Source organism: Lathamus discolor, chromosome 4 (assembly GCF_037157495.1).
Source record: "Lathamus discolor isolate bLatDis1 chromosome 4, bLatDis1.hap1, whole genome shotgun sequence".
NCBI classification, from domain to species: domain Eukaryota; kingdom Metazoa; phylum Chordata; class Aves; order Psittaciformes; family Psittacidae; genus Lathamus; species Lathamus discolor.
The window spans coordinates 117,987,247-118,015,106 of record NC_088887.1 but is presented as its reverse complement, the minus strand read 5'-3'; the positions used below and the strand labels follow the sequence as shown (position 1 = coordinate 118,015,106).

Genomic DNA, 27,860 nt, shown 5'->3' with positions numbered 1-27,860 from the left:
AAGTTATCACAGACAGCAGATGTGCTTCTTCTAATGCCTTGCACACATCTCCTGAACAGGCTTTTTGGTTTCTTGCATGTCTTCATACGTGAGAAGATACCAGGAGCTGCTTCTTCATTAGGTGTGTTTCCTCACCTTCATGGGGATGGCGACGTAGAGGCTGTTGGGCAACAAGAGTGACTATAGGAGTGGAGATGGGCAGTGGAGATGGGCAGTGACTAAGGAGTGGAGATGGGCAGGTCAGCAGTGCTGCAGCAGCCCAGCACCATCCAGTGAAGCTCCTCACTGAAAGCTCCTTAAAGATAACAGCTGGACAGTGTTCACAGATCCATAGTGCTTAAAGCCAAAAAAACCCAAGATCATTTGGATTAATCCCTTTTATATAGAATCATAGAATCGTAGAATAGTTAGGGTTGGAGTATTTCTGTCTGTTGTATATCACTTTTATACCTCTTTACTGGGTGATTTTTCTCTAACTAAAGCATAGCTTGTATTAGCCACAAAACGTTTCTCCCCCAGCAGTTTGTAGCCCTCATTTGCAGATGTCTAGAGGTAGGAAGAAATTGTTCCGGGAATTAATCACCTGCTTTAGAGAAATAAATGATAAAGAAGGGTATCAAGCTGATTGCTAATTTTATTTTTCCTGGCTTCAGTTCCCAATCATTAGATGTTGTTCCACCTTATTTTGTTAGATTAAAGAGCCCTTTACTTCCTACTAATATTTCCCCATGAACTTTGCATGGATTTTTCTCATCAAGTTGCCTTTCCATCTTCTTTTTAATAAGCTAGGCAGATTGAAATCGTAAGCTCTCTTTACTGTAAATCATTGTCTCTGCTGCTTATATTGGTTTTGGAGCTCTTGTTTTAAAATCTTCCCCGATTTTTTGACATGCTTTGTGAAACAGACCTGAGTCATGCATGGTACCTGGAAACATAGAGGAAACACAGCTGTGCTCTGCAGAGGGGTTACATGGTGCGCTGATGGTGTCTCTGTGCATCACACTCCCCTCTTCCCTGCGGTGTTCATGTTCAAGTGCAGTGTAGCTATTAAACCCCTTTCAAAAGTATTATTTCCTTTTTTACTGTTCTTCTGGTTCTATGTCTGGATAGAGAGAAAGTTAAAGACAGATTTCAGGGTTAATGTGGCTTTTTTCATAGGGTTGCTCATTTGCTGTGGGCTGAAAGAAACAGCAACAAAGGGAAGGGAGGATGACTCTATTTCCAGTATAATATATAACAATACTCTATTTCCAGTGTAATATATGTAACTAAAAGGTGAAAGACATTTACTAGGTTGAATATTCCCGACAAAAAACACTCATTTTCTGCTCTGGTCAGCCATCCCAGGCAAACACTGCAGTGCTGAGATCCATCAGAAGAGCTAGTGCCTGTTTATGTTGTGCCTTGCTTGGTATGAGGGATCTCTCACTCTCCAGGGCAGCCTCCCCCAGAAACCAGGGTTCCCTGCAGATCTTCATCCATTTCCCTTCACCTTCCTCACCACCACCTGCATCAGATTGGCACAGATTTTGTATAAGGGTTCTCAAAACAAACATACTGTAGGCAGTACAAAAGATACAGAGCTCCGTGTAAAGGAAGAGGACTCTGAACAGAAGTCCCTTTGCCAGGACTTCTGTTATAATCCTTTTAAGCATCCTTTGCCTTTTTTCTCCATCTCTTCTTCCTGCTTCAGCTTTGCTCCACTTTTGATCTAGTTTCTAAAATAACCAGGAGCAAACCCTTCTTTTTAAAACAGATTCTCACTGCTCCTCACAGAGGACACATAGGTCTGGCTTTGGTCTCTATTAATCTACTAAAGAGGTTGTACAGAAAATCTGGGTTACACTGGGCCAGACCCTTTGAGAAAAAATGGCTCATACAAATAGGTTATTATGGAGGTTTAACAGCCTTCATCACTGGAGCTACCAACGTGAGGATTTCTGCTGATGCCATCCCTATGTTCGGTTTGGATGGGAAGGCTGCAGAGGTGAGCACAACGAATGCCAGAGTTTTGTAATCCTGGTGGTGCTCAGAAAACAGGGCAGAACTCGTTTGCTGTAGGGACAAACAGATACAGAGGGATAAATGCATACGGAGAAGTTTATTGAAGAGAATTCACAGTTTGTAATTCATGTGTGGCTGCAAAACCAGTAGCTGTAACTGCTTTAAAAAAGGTAAATAAATGAGCAATCAATAGAGTGAAATTATACCATCAACTGTTGTTCTTCTGTGTTGCATTAAGCATGTGTTCCCACAGTAGATCTTCCTGAAAGCGTTTATAAAAGCTTGAGTTGTCTGAATTTTGCACAGCACTTGCCACAGTTGCAAAAATGCACTTTTCATTTGTTTTCCTTGCTCCTTTGGCTAAAAAGTTGATCCTGCTCATGTCCAGTGAATGGCACAAGGTTCATCCCATAAATAGGCATCTTATTTTGCTGTGTCTCTGAGACCGAAGAGCAAGGTGGACCTACTACCATTGAAGGGACAACAGCAGCATCCCCTTTCATAAAAGTTGAATGGCATGGCTCAAGCCATGCAGGTTGATAGCACATGCCATTGATCAGAGCAGTGTCTCATGCATTGTCCCATTGTTCTCAGGCACTTGTAGTGAGTAGGAAACAGTACATGGCAGTGGTTTAGTCATTCCTGGAGCTTCATGGCTCCTCTCAGCCTGGTTTTACTGCAGGGTTTTATTGTATTGTTTGGCAGTGATGGAGTGAGTTAAGCTGTGAAAGAGATTATTCATAAATGAGAGGCTCTCTTTATGGGACTTGTGCTTTTGAAGGCAATTTGGTTCATCCAGAGCTGACCATTGCAGGTTATTTGTTTATCCATATAAGATTGCTCTTTTTTTCAACACCCAAGCAAAAGAAAATATTAAAGGAAGATGGATATGGATATTTCTTTAAATAAGTAGAGGGATGTGATGGAAGATACAGAAACTGTAATAAAGCCTAGTCAGGTAAAAATGTTGACATATCTTATTTCATTTAATTCATAAATGGAAGAAGATAGAGAATTTATTTGACTAAGCCTCCGTTTCAGTGTCTTGATGATATGTTTGGAAAATTTCTCTGAAATTGATGTGTAAGTGACCTTGAAAGATGCTGTATTTAAGTGATAGCTCATTTTGAGGGCAAGTTGTAAGCCTTCTCCCTCTCCCTCTACACCAAATAAAGCAAGCAAAGGAAATCAGTAGCACTGAATTTAAGTCGTGTGAAGGTAAAAAAGAGAGAATGTCATCTCAGAACTCAAAATGTAAGTAACCTAGAAGGTCAAGCACCTAATCTGAGATGTGCCTGTATTTCAGTGCCATTAAAATCCTGCTTTTCTAGGAAGCCTGCCCTCGTGGCAGCAGTTCTGTAGCCTTGGTGTCTGCTCTAGGACATGTGGAGAGCTGCCATCAGACCCCTGAGAAAACCCAGTCCCTGTGATGGGTGACACTGCTAATTCAGTGTGCAACATCTACCCTTTGAATCACATCATTAATAGATATGTGTGTATATATATATACACACCCCATATTTGTGGTTATTCATACAGCTACAAAAAAGATACATTCGTAAATATTAATATATTCATATATATGATTATAAACAACCCTGTAAACATACATATATATTTATTCTTAATTATTTGATTTGAGGAGGCACTGGCCAGACCTAAGCTTGATCATTGCATTTAATTAGTTGAACTTCCCTTCTACCTGTAGTAAATGAATTAAATACATTTGTGTTTTGCAGCCTGAGACAGGCTGGCCAGGGTTCCCTGCTAAGGCAGGGCACCATCCGCAGCCTGGTGTCAAGGTCATGCCCATGCAAGCTGTGCTGGTGAGGCTGTACCTGGTTGAATGGCCCCTGCCAGACCTGATCTGCAACTGTATGGTGTATCCAAGTCACTTGAGTATCGCAGACTTCGGCTGGGCTGTTGGCTGGCCCGAGACTTCAGAGAAAGTTTCTATACGTACCTGAACTGGATTTCAGACCAACCAGCCAGGCTTGGTATAAACCATTGCATGTTGGTGGTTTCCTCTGTAAACAGAAGTGATTTACAGCCTCTCTGTACAGTCAGTGTTGTGTGCACCACAGCAGTGGTGGTCCCTCCTTTGGAAAGAGCCCACACTTGAGACTGTCCCTGAAACACATGGTGGCATGTCATGTCCAGTAAGAGTTATAAACTGCACATTATCTACCCACTTATTGATAACATGAGGATATATTACATTTACTGACATGTTGAATGTCCTTGTCATAATCCTGGCTGGGCGTGATGTTGATGATATTGTGTGTAATAGCATGGTAAAAGGTATATTTGCAGGGTAATCCAATGTCAGTGGAGATGGCACTGCTGAGGACTGGCTTTCTAATTCTATTTTACTGCTCTGGGAACTCAGATAAAATATTCACTGCAGAAACTGCATTTTGAGGTAGCAATTTATTACCTCAAATTTGTACATTCAGAACATCAGTAAAAAAAGAGAAAATTAAAATGTAAGCCCTCGAAAGGATTGTTGCCTGTCTTGTTTGACCAGCATGGTTTATTATGTATGTTTTATACTTGAACCACACAAAAGAATATTAGGAAGTTCTAGGTATGTATAGCCTCACAAAGTTAATATTGCTTTTGGACTCATTCCTGGGCATGATCTAATCTCCCTTTAAGTCAATGGGGATATTTCCATTCGCTTCAATAGGAGCCGGGTTTGTGTTTTAATATGCATTAAAGCCTACGAAATTTGTGCAATAAAATAAAAACGGGAGGCCACACTTTGCACAATGGGGGACCCTAAATGAAGGCGCTGAAGTAGCATTTAATCACCAGAGTAAGGAGCCTGATTTTCAAAGCTGCTGGCTGTGAGCAGTGGGGGGGATGAGCGATAAGTCTCCTTCATGCTCCAGTTGAGTTTGTGGCTGATGTGATACCGCTGTCCGTATTCAACTGGCACTGGTGATTCATGGCTCGAGAAGGCTTAAAAAGGGGGTGAATATAATGTCTGATTTATTCTGATTCCCACTGGCTTCGGTGGCCCCATTGTGCTGAATCAGTCTGGCATTGGTGCTCAGGTTCATGTGTTCGTTACACTGAAACTGTTTCATCCTGTGGGTTATATTTACAGTTTATCCTTAATGGAAATAACAAAATGAATATCTCCTGAAAGGGGTGAGCACTCTGCTGTTATACACAATATGTATAGATGGTTTATATACAGAGCCATTCGATGTGAAGGGCCTAAACAGAAAAAAAATATGGATTAGGCATAATGTTAGCTTTCAGAAATCGTAAATTTTCTTCCTTAATAGAGTGTGAAATTCCTGTCTACAAATCATAGCGTTTTGGTTGATTTTACGTTCATTGGTTTGATGAATAATGGGCTTGCAGCATTTTTAAACTTTTCCTGCCTATGATAGCTGTCTGCTAAGTGTCCTTCAACAATAATGCCTTTGCTCAGTGCAAGGAATCTGGATTAGCTCAAACAACTGCATTTGCACTCACAAATCTCTCCAGGATCCCCCTGCACAATGACATGTAAGGGGCAGGATCCGTCTGGAGGTCAGGGGCAGGAGCACGGGTTGGTGGATGTAAAGCCTTCATCTTGTTGCAGCTGGATGAGGTGTGGAAGCTTCTTCTTTCCCCCTCTGTATTTTAGACCAGCAAATTTTGCATAAAATGTCATTATTCAACAGTTTTCTTCTAAAACTGCATTTATTTATTACTGTTTCTCCAGCAAGGCCATGCAAGGAACTTCGGCTGATGGCTTGGTGACAAGGAAGGTGGTTTGTTTACTGCCACGAGACTCCCAGTCTTTGATGATGCTCATGAATAAGTAGTAGCATTTTGGAATCAGTGATTTTTTTCTTTTCTCCCTTTAAGGGATGAAACAGAGCCCCAAGTACTTTGCTGTCAGTAGGCATTTCTGGTTGCCTCATTCCTGTCGTTTTAATTTGGGGACAAACCAGCTTCTATATGTAGCTGTTTTTCACTGAGTTCCTTTGTTTTGAAGCTGGAAGAGGGGGAGGCAGATTGAGGGCTCAGGAAATGTGTTTTTGTAGCACTTTGCATGACATGGCCCTTGCACATATTGAGGGTGACTTTGTAGGTGCACTGGGGCTGGAGTCAGGAAGGTGCATCCATCACCTTTAGTCCTCAGTCACCTTAGAGATTATATGTTTTAATAGCTACAATTACCACTAAGCATTGCAGGCCCACTAGTGAGCATCTAGCTTTGGATGGGAAGGGTCATGCTGCACTCTGGCAGCTGGGAACTTCTGGGGTGTCACCTCCATCCTGCACTGCAGATTGTGCTGAGAACAGGTTCTGCCTTCGCTGCCACCCACCCCTCCTGTCCTTTCTATCAGGCTCTGGGAATAAGGGACCATTCACCTTACCTGGCCTTTCCTGATTTCCCAATCTGAGGATGCAGGTTTGTGCAATTAACTCATATTCCTGAAAAGGCATAAGAACAATCATCATCTTGTAATTGAGGCTCTGAACAACTGAACTGATGGTATTCAGGAAGATGTTCCTCTGCAAAACCACTGCAGTATTCTGAAAAGGAGGTAATTGAGGGATTTCCAGTGGTACTTCTGTGTGATAGAAGTTTCTGAAAGAGTAGCAGATAGTTTCAAGTCAGTCCTGTTTCTGTCTGTGCAGGAATTTCCCACATCTTGCTCATCATTTGTTGAGAGTATGACTACTTACACCAGCAAGTTCTAAAAGTCTACTGAATCACTCAGGAAAACCATATGCTCCAATATGTTTTTTGTATGTAGGCCAATAACTTGGGTGGAAGAATAGGTTATATTGTCTTATCAGTACTAAGATGCCAAATGATGGGAGATTGTGGCCCATCCCTGGCAAGGAGTTGCTGCTGTCAGATGTCCTCTGCGTTGCGTATTTGCACTCTCCTTTTTCTGCCATTGACTCCCAGCCATCAGACCTCGATTTGCTTTTCTCAACTAGGTTAAAGAGCCTTGTTACTCCATTCTGTCCTTTCCATGTCCAGCTTCTTACAGACCACCAAGTTGTCTTTTAATCTTGCCTTGAGAAAGATTAAACAGAATTAAACTCCTTTCAATGTTTCTGCTGTTGAGAGTATTCAGGAAGGGTGATCTGAATTTTAGAAGGAACGTATGTGTGAAGCAGATATCCATGGTGATGGGCACCTATGTAAACACCTGGGCTGACAGCTCCAGTAAACACCCTTTTACAGAGCTGTGGCAGGTCCATCTATCATGCTACCTATACACAAAGTACTGTCAAATGTGTAAAGTAAACAAACAGGGGACAAAAAGGAGGTGAGGAAAGAAATAATGCTTTTTGCTAATCTCTTTCTGTTCTAAGAGGCTCTTGGGTTTCTCGTGACTGTAGTCACCTTCCAATCATTTTTGAGTGGACCACAACATTTGAAGTGGTCTCCTGAAAAGTGCAGCAAGTCAGTGGCAAAGCAATGAGGGAAATCCAGTTTGCCGATTCTTTGTCCACTTCAATAGCCACCAGCTTCTCATTCCCTTTTTTTCTTGCATTTGCCCTTCATAATACAGTGTCTCAGTGTGTGCCATACAGAAAACATTATCCCATTATTTTCCCAGGGAAAGAGGGAAAACAAGTCTTTAAGAGAAACAAGCCGGCAACCTTTGCATTGCTGGCCCATTGCCATGCCCAAAGGCTGCACTTAATTTACATATAAATGTGCCCAGGTTTTTAATCAGAGGTTAATGCACCCTGTTGTTATTTTTCACTTACAGTGTTTGAGATACACGTGGTGCTTGACAAATCACATAGGGCAAATGTACTTGGAGTGGCAAGTATACTGGTGGCACTGCTTCTTGGATTGATGTCTGGCTTTATTTCTGAGGCTGCCCTGTGCCTGAGGAAACACCGGCTTCAGTCCTTCAGGGATACAGCAAAATCTGGCTGAGGGCGACATAAAGAGCTGGTTTACAGACTGCTCGGTCAGATTTCAGCTGCCTCATGTAAAAATGCATTAGTGCCTCTGGTGTACCATCCCAGTGGACAACATCTGGTTTTTTCTGTCTCATTCAGAAATGCATCTGCAAAAGCTTGGAATTTTTTGGGTTGTAATCACTTTGGAATTTTCAGGATCTCTGCTGGTGTTTCTTCTTGATTTGTTTAGCTCAGGTGGCTTTTTCATGTTTCTCTTCTAAGTAGCGGGCAGCTGGGAGGAGAGCAACAAAAAAACTGTCCAAGAAAAGCCTTATAGAGATGCTCCCAAAGGTCTCTCCTTTCCTCTGCTCTCCTGGCCCTGAAAACGAAGTTCTGCGTTTCTTTAGTATCTGTTAATATCTGTAAACTCTCGTGAGACCCCACTTGGACTACTGTGTGCAGTTTTGGTGTCCTCAACATAATGAGGCTATGAGGGTGCTGAAGCACTGGACTGGGTTGCCCAAAGAAGTGGTAAATGCTCCATCCCTGGCAGTGTTCAAGGCCAGGTTGGACAGAACTTTGGGTGACATGGTCTAGGGTGAGGTGTCCCTGCCTATTGGCATGGGGTTGGAATTAGATGATCTTAAGGCCCTTTGCAACCTAAACCTTTCTATGATTCTGTGATTCATCTGGAAGGTGTCACCTACATGGAGAGATGGGCTAAATATTCAGCGAGCATGTGTATTCTTTTAGCTACTAACTTTAGACATATATTTGGGTAGACTGCAAGGAGACACTTTGTGCAGGACATTTGAGAGCATGGTAGAATATGTTCCTGGGTCGATGGGATGGATTCCACACGGAAAACCTGAAAGGAGCAAAGACCTTCTTTGTATTTATCAAGCTGTTGTGTGGTGGTGACAGGTGAGATGACAAGACACATTGAGAAAAAAGAATTAATTAATTTCTGGGACCTTCTAATAAATCAAAGCTAAAAAGAAGAACTAGTGTAGCAGACCTGTTGGCAGTTGCTAACACTTGCTCAATGATCCTTTCCTTCCGAAATACAGAAATGGAAAGTAACTGTTGCCAGGAGTCATAAAATGAAAAACTGACTCAGAAGATAGATTTATTATCAGCTCAGTATTGGTGAAATTCAGCTTCATAAACAGGTTAATCGGCTAAAACCTTCTGTGCTCTCACTGGGGGAAAACCTTACTTATTTCAAATCTTGTTTAAAGATCTAAAATAATTCTTCTTGTCTCCTGAATAAATCACCATCTGTAGGAGCATTAATGTTCATCTTTTTTCCCTCATCCTTGCCCATGTGGGTTATTCTTTATTTATTTATTTCCACAGGGTCTCATTTATTATGGGCTCTTCTCACCCCTGCGATGTAAATTTCTCTTCTGGACTTCAAGGCATTTTCATCACAGTTCACTGCATATTTCACCCATGTTTCTGCAGAAAGTCATTACATAGCACAGGCTGCTGCCGACCAGAATATTTAGAATACACTCTTCCTTTGTCCTCCAGTGCTGTGTCACTCATCTTTGTTGGGTGAATATATGTAAGCAAGAAAGATGTGCATCTAATGTTGCTAGAGAAAGTCCTAAGCCTGTACATGGCTGCAATTGGTTCTGCTCTTTTCTCTTTCCTGTCTATATGGTTGGTTAAATGGTAGGAAAATACTTGTCAGTTCTAATTAGCATCAAAAAATATGATAAAAAAATCCAAAACTTGGAAAAAATATGTAAAAAATAAAATAAAATAAAATAAATATGTCCTATAAAACAAGTGCAAGTACATCAGGCATCTCTGTACCTGTGTGCTTGGTTCTTTACTGCCGCGTGCCCAGAGTAGAGTTGGATGGGGATATTAGGAACAACATCTTGATTCCCTGGGGACATGCAGCATCCCTTCTTGCTCTCTGGGCTTCTCTGTATTACCCCAGGGGTGGCAGTCCCTTAGGACAAAGTTAATATCGCTCGCCTCTTGCTGCTGCTTCTCAGAAGCAATTTAGTAAGTTTGTCTGTAAACTCCATTATAGAATGTGTTCTGCTGAGAAATGTCTGGGGAAGCCTGCACCAGGGCTGTTCATATTGTTCAACATCAGCAGCTCTATCAAACTGTCAAATCCATCCCTTCCCCTGGTGTCTCGCAAGCACAGGGCCATCATTTTCATAGCTGCTATTCAAGACACAGGATAGACTTTGCAATTAATTTTTAAATCAAAGGTCTTGTGTGAATCCAGTGTCATAAAGGGATTAATTGCTGGTATAATCTAAGAAGCCAGATTTGAGGCATAACTTGTAAGACTGGGGCTAAGGAATAATGCAGATAAATTACATGTGAACTTTACATACCCATTAAGAAGGACTACTGCTAGGACTGGCAAGGAGGATCCTTTCTTGGCAGCGTGTGCTCTGCAGCATGGTTCAGCATGAAGCCTGCACCCTCCTTAGCAGTGCCCAAAGTCTGCCTAAAGCACCACTCTGCCTAGTCCAGTGTCTTGAAAGCCTTTCTAAGACTTGATGCTATCACAGAAAATTTCAGCACAGTCTGATGCTTGAAAAAAAAACCCAAACCAGAGCCAAAAAGGCACACACATCCCTTATTAGCACTGATCTTAGAGCACCTCTTTCCTCAGTGATTAACTGATAATGCTGTTTTAAATAGCATTTGCAGCCCAGAAAGCCAACCGTATCTTGGGCTGCATCAAAAGGAGCGTGACCAGCAGGTCGAAGGAGGTGATCCTGCCCCTCTACTCTGCTCTTGGGAGACCTCACCTGGAGCATTGTGTGCAGTTCTGGTGTCCTCAACATAAAAAGGACATGGAACTGCTGGAACAAGTCCAGAGGAGGGCCACGAGGATGATCAGGGGACTGGAGCACCTCCCGTATGAAGACAGGCTTGGAAAGTTGGGGCTGTTCAGCCTGGAGAAGAGAAGGCTGCGTGGAGACCTCATAGCAGCCTTCCAGTACCTGAAGGGGGCCTATAGGGATGCTGGGGAGGGACTCTTCGTCAGGGACTGTAGTGACAGGACAAGGGGTAACGGGTTAAAACTTAAACAGGGGAAGTTTAGATTGGATATAAGGAGGAAATTCTTTCCTGTTAGGGTCGTGAGACACTGGAATGGGTTGCCCAAGGAGGTTGTGAATGCTCCGTCCCTGGCAGTGTTCAAGGCCAGGTTGGAAGAAGCTTTGGGTGATGGTGACATGGTTTAGTGTGAGATGTCCCTGCCCATGGCAGGGGGTTGGAACTGGATGATCTTGAGGTCCTTTCCAACCCTAACTATTCTATGATTCCATGATTCTATGAAATAGCATCAAGTAACATCTGAAACTAAATTCAGGTTTATTGTGTTATCGTTTTGCCCTGCAACATCTTTACCGGTTTTCATATACTAATGACATGACTTGACAGCCTGCAAACTGTCTTTAGTATTTCTCAAGCTTGAGATCCACTTTATTAATGCATCACCCAAGTTTAATAATGCTGTATTTGGGTGGGAAAATATTTTTGGTATGTGTGTGGTGGGAAAGTGCATTTGCTTATTTTGATGCTGGTATGGTTGTGTGTGTGGTGCTGGTGTATTTGGTCCTCTGCATTTGTGGTTGGTGCTCTAGTCAGTGAAGGTTTAGACTACACAAACAAGAGCGGGTCATATATTACTAGGAGGTGTTTGTGGCTTAAGGGCCCTGTATCTTTTTGTACAAAAGCTGTCCTGATTTTGGTGTTCATGTCAAGAGGAGGATGGATTTGTACGTCACTTTAAGCAGAAATGAGGTGGGTGAAGTCCTTCATGGCAGAAACTGTATGAGCATGGGAGTGGTACTTGGATGGAGTGCTGAGTGCCATGCGACTCTGCAGCTCTGTTATACAAAAACACACTTTCTCTCATCATTTCATAGCACCAGGTAGGAAACCAATACTTAAAGTGGTCAAACCCATCCTTCCTCCATGATAAAAGAGGATATAATTGTGGTCTAATAACTTCTACTATGTGAGCTTTCAATTGCTTGTTATCTAGGATTTTGGCATTGTCCAGTGTATGATCTCGTTATTAAATTTACCATCTATTTTATATACTTCAATGGATTTATTTTAAACTGCCATCCAGTTTTCTTCTTTAGCAAGGGCACTGGCATGAACTTGGAAAGAGAAGCCGATTTCTATCGTGCAATTCGTTGTCAGTGGTGCTACCCCTCTGTTTATCCCTTGATGTTTATACAAGTTCACCAGAATTTGTATAAAATGACTGATTTTAGAAAATCAAAAAATGAATGATTGGTTAATTGATTGATTGGTTAAAATGATGTTGTTTCTTCTGTTACTCTGCCAGCTGCAGTCCCAGCAAAGAATTGGCTATGAGATTAGGACACTTATGAAGATCCATCTTTCTGCCTACCCCCCTAAATTTCTTGGGACAAAGGATTGAGACATTGAGTAGGGTTCAGGAAAAAATGCCCAAGTTCAAGTTTCTGTTTTCATTTTTCTGCACAACTTTACCTTTTCTGAGGTTGGAATATTTTTCATATGCTGAGTGCATTTCAAAATAGATGTGATGTTTCATTAATCCTGTTCCTGAGATTCTCTGCTTGCTGTTTTTCTTCAGGAGTTATCTACACAGCAGATATTCTTGACCGGGAGACAACCAGATCCTACTGGTTGACAGTGTATGCGACTGATCATGGTGTCGTCCCACTCTACACTACCATCGAAGTCTACATTGAAGTGGAGGATGTGAATGACAACGCTCCTCTCACCTCTGAACCCATCTATTACCCAGCAGTCATGGAAAACTCCCCAAAGGATGTGTCTGTCATTCAGATCCAAGCTCAGGATCCTGACTCCAGCACTACTGAAAAACTGACTTACCGGATTACAAGTGGAAATCCCCAGAACTTCTTTGTAATCAATCCCAAAACAGGTAACACAATCTTGCTGCCTTAGGGTGGTGGGAAAATGCAGTTTAAATATTCATCAGTCTTGCTCCCCTTTGGGATCCACTGCTGTTGTATTGCTTTCCAAAGCTCTGTGTTCTGATAAGTTATGTATCTAAAGCATCTTGTGTGTGTCTAAAGCATCCTCTTTTCAGTACACGAACTGTGTAGCAGATGATGTGCTGCTGCAGCCATCACTCTTCTGTAGGTCACCAAATAGCTTCTGGCTGTTACCTCTTCCCTGTGCCTGTAGCAATGAGACTGCTACACTGAGTCCACAGAGCAGTGCTAAGAAGCAGATTCAAGCTGTTGCAGTTTACAGAGCAGTATTTCATCCTTTGTAATCTAGAGTAGCACCACTGAAAGTGAGTGGCATGATGGTTGTCCAGCACATGTAATTAGGTTCTGCATTACAGTAGCTGGATGTGATTCTTCAACTTGTTCTATACAAAGGCAGTTTAAATGACCTAAAAGCTCCTGTGGCCTTTAAAAAACATAAAAAAATCTATGTGTTTACATTGATTTGTAACAGCTGAGGATGTAGCCTGTGGTGCAGTGTTGCAAATACAGTGTTTGTTTTAAGTTAAAGTGCAGTTGTTGGGTGGTGGTGGAGCGTTGCAACCATGCAGACTGGCTCTGCACATCTCTGTACCCTCAGAGGTTTTGTTGATCAAGAAGTCATTCCAGTAGGCTTAGCCCAAGGTTGTGGATGCTCTGATGGATGCTTGGCTGCAGGTGGTCCTCTCTCCAGCATGTACCCAGCCGTCCCTCACTCATCTAGCTGGTGGGGACCCTTCAGCATGGTCTGGAGCTAGAGAATAGAGAGGGTCTTCTGCAGCAACAAGCTGGTCTTTATCAAAGTAGTTCAGAGGATTCACACAGCTTTATGCTGGTTGTAACACTCCTGGTTTTGATTTGTCTTTTAAAGTTTATTTATATCTGCTGCAAATTTCTAACTTGCAAAAAACCAGAAGGAATAGATCAGAGAGGGAACATTTTTAATTTGGTGCAGGAAAATGATAAACTAAATAGGCTTTCAACATTTGGCTGGGCAATCCTATTGCAATGTGTGGCATACGAAGGGGTCGGGATCTTTTCAGGCATAAGCCCAGGTGAAGAATCATGGAGTATGTATAATCACTGTGTTCAATCTGCTGAGCCCTAAGGCATATCTCTCACTTATTTTTAGCACTTGAAATGGCCGAAGATGGCTATTCCATCTGCATCGCTTCTCCCCCTCCCCACCCCATAAATCCCATCTGGGCAAAGTAGCAGTTAGGACTCTGCAGTCTTTAATGCTTGTGCTTCCCTCCTGTTGGCTCCTCTGCAGAGCAGCCTGCTTAGCACAGCTCTACTTATTCACATGGCAGCCAGTCTGAGCCCATGACCAGGACAGAGCTGGGCACACTGCAGCCCAACAGCACCCTAGCCTGGTAGGACACCCTGTGGGGTGGCTCGTTATGCCAGTGGAACAGTTTGCAGGGATACTTTTCCGTAACAAAGCGGTCTTCGTTGTCACAGTTAACGCTGATGATGGTTCATCTTCATTTTCTGCTGTGGAAATTGCTGTCTGAAAACTTAAATGCTTTAGGATAAGTAACATCGCTGCTTGGGCAACTTTCAAAGAGCCCCTTTTGTGTTCAGTGAACATCCTGGCTAGTGGCTGGCTGTAATTTGTCATGGAGGGGATAAAGCATCCCCTTCTACCACACAAACACAGGGCAGTGAGAGCTGGGCAAGGTGGCCTCTTCTGGTTTATTTTTGCCTTTGAAAATGATGGGATGGAGAGAGTGTGTGCTCACAACGGTGCCTTGTCCCGGAAGTTTGCCATTGTGAGCACAAGGTTTTCAACCTCCCTTGGGAAGTATTGGCGTGTGTCAAGCTCTGCCTGCCTGGCCTTGACATTGGGTGGCTTTATCCTGATGGGATGCTGATGTCTGAGGAATAAAAGCATAATGGATTTCCCTAGAAAGTACCCCTGGGGGTCTCTGGCCAGGCTTCTTTCAACGATCTCCCTGCAGTGCATTAGTTTCTCTAAGACAGCAATTCACACTCCAGTTGTTTTATACAGGCAACTTCTGCATATACACAGGAGAGGTTCATAGCATTCCGGCCCCGCATGCTCACTGGAATTCAGCACAGCAATAATTCATGTAGTACTTTGCACAGTAGCCCTAAATGCCACAGCATGCTGTATAATCGAGATGAAAAGGTTTAACATGAACCCAAATATATGGTGATTGCTGCATACATGGTCTGAGCGAGCGTGCTCCTGCCGTCAGGGTAAAGCAGTCGTTTGTGAGAAAGGGGATCTTCTATTTTCTGTGTCACTTTGGAAGTTCAGGCAGTGCCAGCAAACTGACATCTCGCTCCTGTGAATAATCAGGTGCTGAAGGCAGCATCCTGCATTTTTACATCCTTGCGTGGGAAGCAGCAGAAGTCAGCCTCAACTGGAGACAGGGAGTTGGCTGGAGTGCTCGCTGCTTTTGAGGTACTAAGAAGTTACTCCTATGCCTGACTGGTTGGGCTTTGCTAATGTGCTCAGGGTTAAACCTCTCTGTCAGAAATAAGCATCCCCTAAAGGCAGATTATTTGGAGGCTTAGGAGGGCAGGTGTGAGAGCAGAGTTTGGCTTCCTTTACTGTAAAGAAGCACAGATCATGGTTCACAGATCGCTTCCTTAGATTACTTGGCTCTATTGCAGCAAGAAATTTCACACTACTGCTGGAGAATAAGGCCTTGTCCTCCTGTGCTCTCCCTCTTATTTTTAGGACTTGCTGCATTGTACTCAGTTTTGTTTAAAAGCGCAGAGTGCTCAAGGCATGTCATGGCTTATGGCGTGTGTCTGGTGGCATTTCAGGCATTTCTAGCCTGTCTACAGATGATGTGGCTGTCTGCAATGCTGATGGACACAGCGCAGCCTGGGAAAGGTGGACAATCCCATATTCTTAGGTAGTCCTTGCCAGCACAAAGGGGAATGCCCCAAGTGTTGCTGTGCCCTGCTTGTGGCATGTCCTTCTCTGTCTTTGTACAGCCTAGTGCTCCTTCTCAGTGGTTGTTGGAGCTCAGCAGTGACTTGAGCTCCAACAGTGTTTGTCAGTGTTGTTAAAGCTCACTTTTGGCTGTTTTATAGCTTGTGCAGGTCCTGCAGATTCCCAGAGGCACATGTACCACTGTGTGTGTTGCTACCTGATCAAGGCACGAAGCAGGGAGATAGGGAGTCCAGGTTTTGTTCCCAGTTTTGATACAAGATTATAACTGCAGCCAAATCTTGGAATCTTAATTGATTATCTGGATAGCAGAAGCACTGATACTCCTTGTATGCCATGTCTATAGGTAGAAGAAAGCTTTTAGTAGACAACCTGTCACTTCCCTCAGTTTTATAGACTGGCACAGCTCTGGGTGGCTATTTTAGGTGCTATCAAACTGCAAATACATCGCATGCATTTGGATCCATTTGCAGGCAGTCTTCAGACCTTTCACAATTATCACTTGCAATTTGCTCTATGGGCTTTGGAGAGAGGAACAGTTGCTCCTGCAGGAGCCAAGAGCTGCTAAAAGCTGCTGAGAGCAAGACTTAGGCACTAAAGTCACCCTGGGCAGCTTGTGCTGAGAGCACAAGTACATGTGTGGTGGGGGCTCTCCCTTGTGGGCTTGGGGTTTAAATAGGTGTTCTGGGGGAGGAGAATGGGAACATGAGAAGCCTTGCTATGGCTAGGTATGGAAAGGCAGCGTGGGCAACCTCCCATGAAGGTCTTTGTTTTCTCACCTTAATTATTTTTAATAAAACACAGCTGAACATCACTTTGCACCTCGGCCCCGCACTTTCGTCTCGTGAGCTGATATTCATAGGTACAAGCACTAAGTGAATAATGTAGCACATGAGTACGTGTTAAACCATACATCATTCATGCTGGAGAACAAGGCCGCCTTGTTCTGCAAACCGGTGGAGGCTGCTGCCTAAGTTTAGCAGGTCCAAGAGAGCAAATAGGGATTTTTCTTTATAGTTGGCAAAGAGGTGTTGCAAGGCAGAGTTTTGTGAGGGGCTGGGTAACATGTTCTTAAAGTGACTGTATGGGTTACATGACCACGGGGGGGAAAGGCATCCTCTAGTGGCTTTGTTTCCTAGCTGTGCTGTACATACAGCAGTGATGGAGGCATTCCCAGTGTTCAGCATTGCCAGCAGCTACTGGTCAGCCTAAACCCTAGTGTGGCTGCTGGGGGAGCCACGGGTTTCCCTCTTAACCTGACTGTTGTGCTGTGGAGAGCTCAGGTTTGCTTTGGCAGAGCACAGGGTCACAGGGCTTTGCTCCTTGGTGGGTGGTTTGCGATGGAGATGAGGAAGAGGAGGAAGACAGAGCTGCTGCTCTGACAGTCTCCCAGCCAAACCTATTGGAGTGCCACAGCTGCCCTGAGCCGAGTGAGTTATTTTGGGGTGAGAGGCATGTGAAAGGAGGTAAATAAAACAGAAGATGGAGTTAATAAAAAAAAATTGATTGATTAGGGCTGTAAATTCTTATTTTTATAACATGTCTACGGATGTTAATTTCACAGCACAGGGGTAATTTACTGCACTGATTTATTACTTTTCTGTGCTCTCAAGAAAACAATGAATTTTAATTCAAGCCACTACCTTGCTTTGTTTAGTGTTCCACATATATTGGACAAATCTAATAAGCTTCTCTTCAGTCTTACATAGATTAGTTTAACAGATATTTTAACTAACATGCCAACAAACCAAATTTCACTCTTGTGCACATTGATGTTAATGAATTTACTCTAAAATTAAGCTGAAACGTGTCTGAAAAATCCAGTTACACTTTGTGTAGTCTCTTGCTGGCATCTTTTACAGAGAGGCAGACCCCTGGCACTCCCAAAATAGTATTTGCTGCAGTATTTAAGGCAGGAGGCACTAGTGGGTTTAGAAATAGTGTATGTAGGTCAGTACATCTTTCAAGAGCAGCAGTTTTCTGCCTCTGGAAGTTGTCTCTGAACTGTCACATCTGCACCGAGATTTTGAAAGAGACTGGATATTTTCATGCTGAAGTAATATTAATATTTATATAAGCTAATATGGGGTTAGCAAGTGTCAGAACTTAATTGATATGAATGCTACTCTTCTCAGTAGGTTGGGGTTTGCTTTCTTTTGTACTCACTAAGCCAGCCGGCATAGAAGCCTGCTGGAGCTGGATGCTGCATTTGCCCTGCCACACTAAAACAATGCTTCACCCTCCTGCCACACATCGTCATTCTTATGCATGCTTTTGCTTGGTTTGTCCCAAGAAATCCTCACACGTCCTTGCTCTCACAGGCTGAGCCAAATTCAGTGCTCTGCTGCAGCACCGTGTCGTGAAGAGGCACCAGTGCCTCTTCTCAGCCCAGAAATAGAGGTATGCCAGAGAGGAGAGAGAAAGAATAGTGGCTTTTGTATTCAGGACAGCACTCTTGGAATTCTGATAAATTCTTGTTCTCCAAGGCCCATGTTTGTCATGTGTTTTTCCAGCAGTGGTAAAACGATAGTTAAATACTCCCGACATTTTCAGTTCTGCTGGGATTTTGCAGTAGATATCATCTCAAGGGGGCACAGCTTGCTCTGGTAGGCAAACTTTAGTGATCTCAATAGTCTAGTTAGTAACATTCCTGTTGTAAGTGATGCAAAAGGCCATATGGACAACAAATGGAAACTGAGGCAACTTAGTCCCTGCTACAGCCTTGCATACTGGGTGAGGAGAAGGACTAACATACATTGTTCTGTAAAGCAAGCGTCATTTAAAACCTTCCACCATGCAATAATGGAAGGTAAATGATGGTACATTTGAAAAGATTGAACAAAATTATTTTTTGATGACATTTCTAAGGGACTTTGGATCAACAATATCAAGCTAAACTTAGTACCTCTCTAGCACTGGAAGCTCCTGAAGGTGCCTGATAGCATGTCTGGCACGTGTTAACTGTGGAGCCCTGTTTGGCAGCTCTGTGTGCAGTGTAAATTGGCTATGCAGATCATGTCATGCTCACCGCTATTCATCCTGTAGGTGTTCCTTCAGTTCAACTGATGTGTTCAAGACCATAGAAGACCTTGCAGAGGGAAAAAAAAAAGCATTGATTATAGGGTTCTCCAGTCAAAGGTGACTGAATTTGAGGAATAGGTCTCCCTTCCTTCCATGGTCTTTAATGCTGCTTGTACAAATGCTGTTCACCAACAGTTGCAGAGTCCAGCCCAATACATCCATCACTAATATGTAACTATCCATAACCAATACAGATTTTTACAATGTAATTCCCTTAGCACATTAGCTGGCTTTCACCTTCTGTAATTTATGTTGTATCAACACATGCTAAATGATCTACTCTCTTCTCTTTCACTTATTTAAAAGCATGGCTCTTAGTGACTTCTTTATAATATGCTCATTGTTTAAAATTGAGTTTGTGATCATTTTAAAAGCTTGATTTTCTGCTTTTGGATGGCTCATTCATTACTAGATACCGTATTTCCGGTGGTTTGAGCCCAGGGTTAGCAGCTAGCAAATCAAAGCACCATGGATGTCAGAGTTATGTGCTTAATCACAGTGGGACCTAGAAGCCTGCTAGGCGTTGTTCAGTGTGTTAGACAAAGTTCCTGCCTCAAGGAGCTTGTCGTAGTAACAATAATAATAGTAATAATTAAGAAAAAAGAGGAAAAGAAGAAAAAAATGGGAGGAAAGGATGTAAATCATGAAGTCCATCTGCTTGCCAGTGCACGTTTGTTCCCCAGAGTAACTTTTCAATTGACTCCTGAGCTGCAGCCCAGCAGTGACATGGACTCTTTCTTTGACTTTGAGTGAATCACCTCACCTCACTGTTTTCCTTTTATTGTGCAAGTGGAAATATTTTCTTACCTCATGTGATTGTCCTGGAAATTAGTTCACAGTAGACAGTTTGCAGATCAAATAGGCCCTGAAAGTGCAAGCTATTGATTTTTCAGGCCTCTTGGCATTAACAGACATCCACACACAGTCCTGTGTTTGGAGGCATATAAAAACAAAGAGCATCACTTCCGAAATGGTAGGAAGAAGAGGAATATAAAACCTTTTTAGGTTAAGTAAGTATAGTCTTGTGGTCAGAACACTGGTTCCACTGCAAATGAGAAAATTTGGGCTCAGCCAGCCCATCTCTTTCCTCCTATCTGGCAGCAATTCCCTCCTTACTCCATATGTGTTATCTATGGAAGGGATAAAGGCGTGAGCTTCTGCACCTTAGTTGAGGCTACAGTAATGCTGCTATTAAAAAAAATAATAAATCCAGCTTTATCATCTCTCTTGAAGAGATCTGATTTCTGCTACCTATGGGGTTTTATTCCTGAAGCACTGAATACAGTGGAGATTGCTGGATGTCTCTGGTATCAAGTGCCTCTTTTAAAATGGCATTAAAAGATACAGTGCTGCTCGTAAAGGCCATTTCTTTGTAATCAGCAGATTTAAACACGGCTTATAGAAATTTTTACCTTTTTTTAGATCTCCATGATGACTTCTTTAGTCCTCTTTTACAAAAAGAAGCTTCAGGAGTATTCCCATTGCCTTGGCTGGACCATTGTGTCCTCACTATTCAGTGCATTATCAGTTTTTAACCTGAACTCCCCATTAGCTTCACTAGAGACTTACATCTTAAAGGTGTCAGCAAGGCAAGGGCCAGTGAATTGGTGTTTGCTGATGGAGAAAGTTACTGCTTGATAACCTTCCTGCCTCTGCACCAGTTCTAGAACAGCAGTAATTTTGCCACTAATCTCGTCAATCTTGTGCGTTACAGCAATCATTTATTATTTCCAAAGCCATCAGCAGAGGATGTCTTCTGTCCTATACAGAACTAACTTTGGCTGTCACCTTAGCTGTGAAACTGATGTTTCCACATCATCTGTCAGTCGGTTTCTCTATTCAAATTTCCAGAATTATTCAGAACCAGTCAAGAAACCATGTATCGTTTTCAGAGGCTGTACTATTCCTTCACTAATTTGTAATAAGGGTAGACAAATACTGTCAATAGAATTATTATCAATGGCACAAATGTAGTTGAGATTATTCGGTGAAACTGTACCACAAGTATCGAGTCACAGCCCTGTTAAATATATGCACAATGTATATGCTATAGATACTTGTCATATCATTGAATCATAGAATCATAGAATAGTTAGGGTTGGAAAGGACCTCAAGATCATCCAGTTCCAACCCCCCTGCCATGGGCAGGGACACCTCACACTAAACCATCCCACACAAGGCTTCATCCAACCTGGCCTTGAACACTGCCAGGGATGGAGCAGTCACAACCCCCCTGGGCAACCGATTCCAATGCCTCCCCACCCTAACAGGAAAGAATTTCCTCCTTATATCCAATCTAAACTTCGCCTGTTTAAGTTTTAACCCGTTACCCCTTGTCCTGTCACTACAGTCCCTGACGAAGAGTCCCTCCCCAGCATCCCTATAGGCCCCCTTCAGGTACTGGAAGGCTGCTATGAGGTCTCCACGCAGCCTTCTCTTCTCCAGGCTGAACAGCCCCAACTTCCTCAGCCTGTCTTCATATGGGAGGTGCTCCAGTCCCCTGATCATCCTCGTGGCCCTCCTCTGGACTTGTTCCAACAGTTCCATGTCCTTTTTATGTTGAGGACACCAGAACTGCACACAATGCTCCAGGTGAGGTCTCACAAGAGCATAGTAGAGGGGCAGGATCACCTCCTTCGACCTGCTGGTCATGCTCCTTTTGATGCAGCCCAGGATACGGTTGGCTTTCTGGGCTGCGAGCGCGTACTGCCGGCTCATGTTCATTTTCTCATCGACCAGCACCCCCAAGTCCTTCTCCACAGGGCTGCTCTGAATCTCTTCTTTGCCCAGTCTGTAGCTGTGCCTGGGATTGCTCCGACCCAGGTGTAGGACCTTGCACTTGTCATGGTTGAACTTCATAAGGTTGGCATCAGCCCACCTCACAAGCGTGTCAAGGTCCCTCTGGATGGCATCCCTTTCCTCCAGCGTATCAACCAGACCACACAGCTTGGTGTCATTGGCAAACTTGCTGAGGGCACACTCAATCCCACTGTCCATGTCAGCGACAAAGATGTTAAACAAGACCGGTCCCAACACCGATCCCTGAGGGACACCACTCGTTACCGGTCTCCAGCCGGACATCGAGCCATTGACCACAACTCTTTGTGTGCGGCCGTCCAGCCAGTTCTTTATCCACCGAGTGGTCCATCCATCAAATTGTCGTCTCTCCAATTTAGAGAGAAGGATGTGGTGTGGGACAGTGTCAAACGCTTTGCACAAGTCCAGGTAGATGACATCAACTGCTTTACCCCTGTCCATCAGTTCTGTAGCCCCATCATAGAAGGCCACCAAATTGGTCAGGCAGGATTTCCCCTTAGTGAAGCCATGCTGGCTGTCACCAAGCACCTTGTTGTTTTTCGTGTGCCTTAGCATGCTGTCGAGGAGAATGTGCTCCAAGATTTTTCCAGGCACAGAGGTGAGACTGACTGGTCTGTAATTCCCCGGGTCTTCCATTTTCCCCTTCTTGAAAATGGGGGTTATATTTCCCTTTTTCCAGTCGTCGGTAACTTCACCTGACTGCCATGATTTTTCAAATACGATGGCCAGTGGCTTAGCAACTTCATTCACCAGCTCCTTCAGGACCCGCGGATGGATTCCATCAGGTCCCACGGACTTGTGTGTGTTCAGATTTTTAAGATGGTCTCGAACCAGATCCTCTCCTACAGTGGGCCCAAGGTCTTCATTCTCACAGTCCCTGCATCTACCTTCTAAGAACTGGGTGGTGCAGTCAGAGCCTTTGCCACTGAAGACCGAGGCAAAGAAGTCATTCAGAGCCTCAGCCTTCTCCAAATCATGCGTAGCCAGTTCTCCCGAAAGCTTCCTCAGGGGGCCTATGTTGTCCCTAGTCTGTTTTTTGTTTGCTACGTACCTGTAGAATCCCTTCCTGTTATCCTTAACATCCCTGGCTAGGTTTAATTCTAACTGGGCCTTAGCCTTCCTAACCTGGTCCCTGGCTTCCCGGACAACATCCCTGTACTGTACCCAGGCCGCCTGTCCTTGCTTCCACTCTTTATAAGCCTCTTTTTTTCCTTTGAATTTTCCTCAGCAGCTCCTTATCCATCCAAGGAGGTCTCCTGGCCCTTCTGCTGCACTTCCTTCTAGTTGGGATGCAACACTCCTGAGCTTGTAGCAGGTGATCCTTGAATATCAACCAAGAGTCTTGGGCCCCCCTGCCCTCCAGGGCTATATCCCATGGAACCTTACTAAGCAGGCTCCTGAAGAGGCCAAAGTCTGCTCTTTTGAAGTCCAGGGCAGTGAGCTTGCTACACGCTCCTGGGGATCTCAAATTCGACCATTTCATAATCGCTGCGTCCAAGGCTTCCCTGTAGTACCACATTGTCAACAAGCCCTTCCCTGTTGGTGAGCACAAGGTCAAGCATGGCACCTCTCCTTACCGGATTCTCTATTACTTGCAGAAGGAAGTTGTCTTCCACACAATCGAGGAACCTCTTGGATTGCTTGTGCCGTGCGGTGCCATCGTTCCAAAAGATGTCAGGGTGGTTGAAATCCCACATGAGAACAAGGGCCTGAGAGCGTGAGGCTTTTCCTATCTGTCTGTAGAGTGCTTCATCCACAGGTTCTCCTTGATCAGGCGGCCTGTAACAGATCCCCACAGTAATGTCTCCCACAGCTGTTTTCCCTTTAACCCTGACCCACAAACTCTCTGTAAACTGCTCACCTGTCCCCAGACAGAGTTCCATACTCTCCAGCCTATCCCTAACATAAAGGGCAACTCCCCCTCCCCTCCTGCCAGGCCTGTCCTTTCTAAAGAGCCTGTAACTTTCCATCCCAACACTCCAGTCATAGGAGCCATCCCACCATGTTTCTGTGATGCCTATTATACCATACCCCCGTAGATGTGCACACATCTCTAGTTCCTCTTGTTTGTTCCCCTTGCTACGGGTGTTTGTATAGAGGCATCTGAGCCGAGCTCCAATTGAAGCCGGCTCGTTGGCTGGAGCAGCTGGAATATATCTACATTGTTCCAAGCATTTATTATAGGTGTTGGCAACTGACTGGGTGTGTTGGGATGGAATGATGCCCCCCTCCCCCAACACATCTAGTTTAAAGCCTCCTTGACCAGTCTGGCAAGCCTCCTACCAAAACTGTTCTCCCCTTCTTTACCAGAGCAGCTCCACCAGCCCCCAGTAGACCTGGCCTACTAACTTCAGTCCTGTGTTCAAGACACCCAAGCCCCTGACTATGACACCACCCTTTTAACCATTTATTAACCTGGCCAATCCTCCTAGCTTTTTCTTGGTCCTCCCCTGTGTCCTGGAGAATTGACGAGAAGACTATCTGAGCACCAGAGCCCCTAACCACCTCTCCCAGGGCTCTGTAGTCTTTCTTTATGGTCCCCAGTCTACTACTACCTATATCCCCAGCACCCACATGGATCACCAGAAGTGGGTAATAGTTCGTGGAACTTACTAGAGCAGGCAGCCTCTCTGTAACATCCCTTATCCGTGCCCCTGGTAGGCAGCACACCTCCCTCAAGACGGGGTCAGGCCGACAGACGAGTGCTTCCGTCCCTTTCAAAGTAGAGTCCCCTATTACTACGACCCGACGCTTTTTCTTTGTAGCGCCAGTAGAGATCTTTACCTGTGCATCAGGCGGCTGTTTGTGGTGCAAGTGCTTTTCGTTGTTAGCCTCCTGCAGGACAGCAGAGCGTTTCTGCGTGGGGACAACAGATTTAGGAGGAAGCCCCTTGCCTTTAGTTGTCCTTTTCCTCCTTCTTTTGTTATTTTTCTTTGTCACTAATTCCCAATTTCCCGGGTTCGTGGCCTCCTTCTTTCCTTCATGAGCTGGAGGGGAAGCTTGAGGCCCCTGCACAGTATGGGGCTGGATCCTGTCAGTGTTATGACAATAGCAGTGAATGCCCTGTCTTACAGTAATGGCTTGTGGTCCAGGCCTGAACTCTGGCAGGAGGAATTAGGTTGGTAAGTTTGGGATGCTGAGATGTGGAGCCCATGAGCATGGTGTAGGGATCTGGAGGGGGACCTGCTAGAAAGGAAAGCAAAACTATTATGTTAGCCCAGATGAGGTGAACACATGGGCTGGGGGATGGAATTCTTTTCCTTTTTATTTTTCTACTGCTTTTTAATCAATCAGTTTACATTTAGCTTTTTCTCAGGTACTACACGTCTGTGGTATCTGAAAATCCCAAGCAGACAATATTTAATCAGCATTTTTCCCTTTTGCTCAGTCGCAATGAATGCACTCAAATTGCCATCTGAGTGTCTTGAATGGTGTATCTTCACCTTATTCTGTGAGCACTTTCTAATATCTCTTTATGGATTGGAAGTTAGAGCCAAGGACTGTACCTGTAGTTTACTCTTAGTTAACATCCAGTCCTTGGTACAAAGAAAGAAAGATGGAGGTTATTTCCTGTCTGGGAGAATTAAATTGATCTGTGCTGCATTTGGTGAATATTAATAAGAAAAAGAATAGCTAGGAAATGGGACTGAGAAGGCAACCGTGAAGACTGGTGTGTTTGCATAAGCCATTGTGATGTCAGTAATCACCAACTATTAATCCTTTTTTGTCTTCCATCATGTAGGAGGTTGTGTCAGCACCTACTAAGCCTCCAAAGCTTCATAACCTCTCAGTGCAGCCCAGCCAGTCTGTTCAGAAATTAGCAGTGGATTTCTGTTATTTTTCCTCTTTTCCCTCTGACTCCGTGTCTCCATCAGAGTTACGCTGTTATAACCAAAGATAATTATTTTCTGTGAAATTACTCTCCCCTTTCTTTCCCCCTTCCCTTTATGTTAATGAGAGCGCTTTCCTCTCCCTGGGAAGATTGACACAACTTTGAAGATAGTAGTGCTGTTGCCAGTTAAGTGTGTGACCTTATCTGTATAATTGTACAGATCGTGCCGCCATATGTCTAGATGCACAGAGCTTAATTTAACAGGAGACATATATGTATAAAAATAGATCAGTATCTGGGGGTTAAATATCAGAAGACCCCCCCTAATCACAGCTTTCACAGCGTAGAGAACTTTCTGCAGAGCTGTAAGAGCTCTGAAGTTGCATCTTAAAAGAATTCTCCCTACAAGACACCCTGCTCTTGTAACCTTGATTTTACATTATCATCCTGTGGATTCTGCAATACCTGTACTTCCTCACCTGTTGTGTTTACATGGTTTCTCCTCCCATGGTAGTTAAGTCCTTCACAGTGTATGGTGGGATAGGGCAGCACCATTATTTCTGTTTTAGAAGCAGGGAACTGGGGCAAGAGGAAGCAGCTAACTCATCATATACCAATAATAAAGATTTGGTCTAAATTTGCTTTCAAAGCCGCTGGCCACATGTAATACTAAGCCTTACTGCCACAGGTCCAGCTCAGCTTTCTCCTTGAATGCAAGGCTGACCGGGTACCACTGTTCTCCACCATGTGCACAGAAGTTATCTGGGCATGTGGCAGCCACAGTAGCACCTATTTCCTATCTTACTTCCCATTCTATTTCTTAACCTGTTTCAAATTAACCCCCATTTCCCATCCCTGCTTTTCAGCCTCTCCTCACCTTGCTTTCTCTCTTTCCGAAAGGTAATCCTACAGGCAAAGAAGGATTCCAGTTTGCACAGGAACAAGGATACAAGGATGGCTGTGATGAAGCCTCCCAGGCATGTAAGAGCAGAGCTGATGCATGTGTTTTGAGTGGGTGAAGCTGCCCCTTATCCATCAGCTTAATGCAGGTGTGGTCCTAAGCAGCTTGCCTGATGCTGTCAAGGAGCAAGGAATCAAACTCTGAGCCCTGGAGTACCACACTCCCCCCCTGTAATTCTTTCTTTCTCAGTATTACATTTGCTTGTACTTTCTGTGCGAGAGCACGTTTGCTTATTGCATCCTGTGAATATGAGTCAGTGTCATGATCTACTGTAGGTTTGTTGTCTTCTAAGAGAAATTTCATGTTTTTGTCAGATGAGTTAGGTGTGAGGAATCTGTGCTGCAGTGATCTATTTGTATGATAATTAGCAGTCAGCTTTTCAGATCTTGAAGGGATTTGGTTTGAAAACTAAGTAGTATTATTTTCTGAACTTTAACTTACCAACAGTGTATGAGCAGCAGTGCACACTGACAATGTTTTTAATGTAGCCATGAAACCCAAAAGATGTCTCCTCTGCAAGAGAGTGTTTTGGCTATAATTAATTTTGCTTCCATTCGCCATATGCTCGTATATCCTGACCTTCATTTGAATCACAGACCCTATGGTAAAAAATGTGCAGTATGAAAGCAAAGTTGCTTAAAGAAGCACAGGTGCTTATGGTACTACAGCTTCAGCTGAATGAGACAGTTTGTGCCACCTGAGAATTTGACCATCGTATCCTTAAAAAAGATATTATGGAAAGATGCTTTCATTGCTCATAGATGCTCAAGTTATTTTTGCTTATGTGAGAACAGGTGGGGTTTTACTAAATCTCTGAAGAAATTCTGTAGGCTCATCATTTGTATTATTCAGAAAGATCCTTTAGGAAAAGCAAGCAGAGATGGAGCATTTTCTCTTTTTCCTTATTACTCTATGTGTTTGAGGCAGTTTTTGAGATAGGACCTGGGAACATACTTCAAATGGCACAAAGAACAATTGTTGCTAAATTTAATTTATTGAGTGGGTGTAAATTAGATTGACTAAACAGAGAATAAACACACACAAGATTACCCAGAGTAGGTGCAGGGATAGAAGAATGTTAGAAGGCATTAACAGCTTAGATACGCACAATGCTGTAGATATTTTTCAAGTAAGTTTATAATTTCTTAGGGGAGTTCTCTTGGTTTTTTTATTTCTTTCTTCTAACACTTAATGTAATCCAAACTGATTAAGAGAATGTTATATATTAAAGCAAACAACCACATGACCGGAATTAACTGGGGAGTAGTCTACTGGGGCAAACTGCAGCTTTGGCTCAATAAGATGCACATGACCTGAATTTTATGTGTGGAAACTCCTTGGCATGAGTTG

The 27,860-nt window shown here is 43.7% G+C and overlaps 1 protein-coding gene across 1 annotated transcript in view; it reads left to right on the top strand.

Moving 5' to 3' along the window:
• Positions 1-27,860, top strand: part of FAT3 (FAT atypical cadherin 3) — a 425,194-nt gene that overhangs the window by 177,730 nt on the left and 219,604 nt on the right. Inside the window, exon 3 of the mRNA XM_065678787.1 lies at positions 12,503-12,817. Within this exon, the coding sequence (XP_065534859.1) occupies positions 12,503-12,817 (315 nt within the window). The remainder of the gene's footprint in view (positions 1-12,502; positions 12,818-27,860) is intronic.